Here is a 2,500-nt window from a genome sequence, read left to right as displayed (position 1 = left end):
GTCACTAATGAGTGTGTGTGTGTATGAGCGCGAGCAACAAGCTGCAGTTCACTGAACGACCACAGGTGTCACTATGGAGTGTGTGTACGAGCAACAGGTTGCAGTTCACTGAACGGCCACAGGTGTCACTAATGAGTGTGTGTATGAGCGCGAGCAACAGGCTGCAGTTCACTGAACAGCCACAGGTGTCACTATGGAGTGTGTGTATGAGCACGAGCAACAGGCTGCAGTTCACTGAACGGCCACAGGTGTCACTATGGAGTGTGTGCAAGAGTGCGAGCAACAGGCTGCAGTTCACTGAACGGCCACAGGTGTCACTATGGAGTGTGTGCAAGAGCGCGAGCAACAGGCTGCAGTTCACTGAACGGCCACAGGTGTCACTATGGAGTGTGTGTATGAGCACGAGCAACAGGCTGCAGTTCACTGAACGGCCACAGGTGTCACTATGGAGTGTGTGCAAGAGCACGAGCAACAGGCTGCAGTTCACTGAACGGCCACAGGTGTCACTATGGAGTGTGTGCAAGAGCGCGAGCAACAGGCTGCAGTTCACTGAACGGCCACAGGTGTCACTATGGAGTGTGTGCATGAGCACGAGCAACAGGCTGCAGTTCACTGAACGGCCACAGGTGTCACTATGGAGTGTGTGCAAGAGCGCGAGCAACAGGCTGCAGTTCACTGAACGGCCACAGGTGTCACTATGGAGTGTGTGCATGAGCACGAGCAACAGGCTGCAGTTCACTGAACGGCCACAGGTGTCACTATGGAGTGTGTGCAAGAGCGCGAGCAACAGGCTGCAGTTCACTGAACGGCCACAGGTGTCACTATGGAGTGTGTGCATGAGCACGAGCAACAGGCTGCAGTTCACTGAACGGCCACAGGTGTCACTATGGAGTGTGTGTATGAGCACGAGCAACAGGCTGCAGTTCACTGAACGGCCACAGGTGTCACTATGGAGTGTGTGTACGAGCGCGAGCAACAGGCTGCAGTTCACTGAACGGCCACAGGTGTCACTATGGAGTGTGTGTATGAGCACGAGCAACAGGCTGCAGTTCACCGAACGGCCACAGGTGTCACTATGGAGTGTGTGTACGAGCAACAGGCTGCAGTTCACTGAACGGCCACAGGTGTCACTATGGAGTGTGTGTATGAGCACGAGCAACAGGTTGCAGTTCACTGAACGGCCACAGGTGTCACTAATAACAAGCGTTTCTGACACGCTGCACCTTTAAATGCAAGGATACGAGACTTTCTGCATCACCGCTTGTACAGAACACTGACTCGGTTCAGCACATGTGTGCTTTTGACATTCAGAAATCATCACCACGTTTTCAGCCTACATTTGACATTTTTAGTGGTTTTGCAGCATTTTACCCAAGTTTATTATTTTACATTATTTTCATCCCTTATTTTGAAATAGTTTCAATCTTTCATCCCCTTGGATGTTTGTTGTTTTTATTTATAACTGTCTGTTTACTCAGTTTCACATCCAGTAATTATTTAAATCATGTTTACAGATTCAGTTTTAGCTGTGGAATTGAATTTGGTATCGTCACACACTATTTTGGGATGTTTGTTATCAGAAATTAAATTGCTAATTAATTTTGTTTATAATGTGCAAATGACAAACGTTATTAATATTATTCAGATGTGTAAACTTGATATCTTTCACAACAACAACATGAGCACACACACATGTTTGCAGAAGTGTGTGTTCAGTGCTGCGGATCAGACGAGAGTGTTTTAAAAGGCTTTTGTGTGTGATTGAGGTCACGGCAGGAATTAAATCTGTGTGTCCTATTCACAGCCGTCTCGTCATACACATGACGCTTAACCGTGTTGACAAACACTCGGCATTATATTGCACATATAAACACAAGCACATCTCCTGCAGTCTGATTTACACACATCTTGTTTATCTGCAGCACACATACGCTGTGTTTATAAATAAATATGATTCTCCTGCAGTAAATATAATCTGCATTATTAAGTGTTGTTAGAAATGCACATACTGAGAGGGAAACAGATGAAGATCAATTTGTGTTTGTGCAGTTTGAGCAAGTGTGTGTCTTACAGTATTTGCACTGAATGGATGTTTGTGTGTCGATGTGCCACGCCCGAGAGAGAGAGAGAGAGAGAGAGAGAGAGAGAGAGAGAGAGAGAGAGATTGCCCGCTGTGTTCATGTAAACATTGACTATAGACACACAAAATCCAGAAACACACACATTCTCTCTCTCTCTCTCTCAACTGCCTCAGTAATTGACCTATAAATTAGACACTCACACACAGAGAGCGAGCAAGAGAGCGAGAGAGAGAGCGAGAGAGAGAGCGAGAGAGAGCACAGGATTATAGAGTGAGAGAATAGGAAAAGGGGGAGAAGCCTGATACGAGAGAGACACATGTCTATTTGTTGAGCAGGAGAGTCTCACACACACACACACACACACACACACACACACACACACACACATACACACAAACACTAGATTAAGGTTAGTCTAA

General features: G+C 46.6%; 2 protein-coding genes across 11 annotated transcripts in view; one reads left to right on the top strand and one right to left on the bottom strand.

Annotated features, from left to right (window-relative positions):
- The window catches only part of LOC127630386 (zonadhesin-like), a 1,634-nt gene extending 269 nt beyond the window's left edge, over positions 1 to 1,365 (top strand). Inside the window, exons 1-2 of one of the 10 annotated variants that reach the window (XM_052107857.1) lie at positions 1 to 374; positions 753 to 1,365. The exon at positions 1 to 374 is cut by the window's left edge and continues 3 nt beyond it. In XM_052107857.1, the coding sequence (XP_051963817.1) occupies positions 24 to 374; positions 753 to 1,229 (828 nt within the window). In that variant the 5' untranslated portion in view covers positions 1 to 23 and the 3' untranslated portion in view covers positions 1,230 to 1,365. The other 9 variants (XM_052107855.1, XM_052107851.1, XM_052107853.1 and 6 more) reach the window with 9 other exon arrangements.
- sema6a (sema domain, transmembrane domain (TM), and cytoplasmic domain, (semaphorin) 6A) overlaps positions 1 to 2,500 on the bottom strand; it is a 106,527-nt gene that overhangs the window by 7,469 nt on the left and 96,558 nt on the right.

This window comes from Xyrauchen texanus, chromosome 37 (assembly GCF_025860055.1).
Source record: "Xyrauchen texanus isolate HMW12.3.18 chromosome 37, RBS_HiC_50CHRs, whole genome shotgun sequence".
In the NCBI taxonomy this organism is placed as follows: domain Eukaryota; kingdom Metazoa; phylum Chordata; class Actinopteri; order Cypriniformes; family Catostomidae; genus Xyrauchen; species Xyrauchen texanus.
Note: the sequence above shows the minus strand (reverse complement) of the source record. Positions and strands in the feature narration are given on the sequence as shown.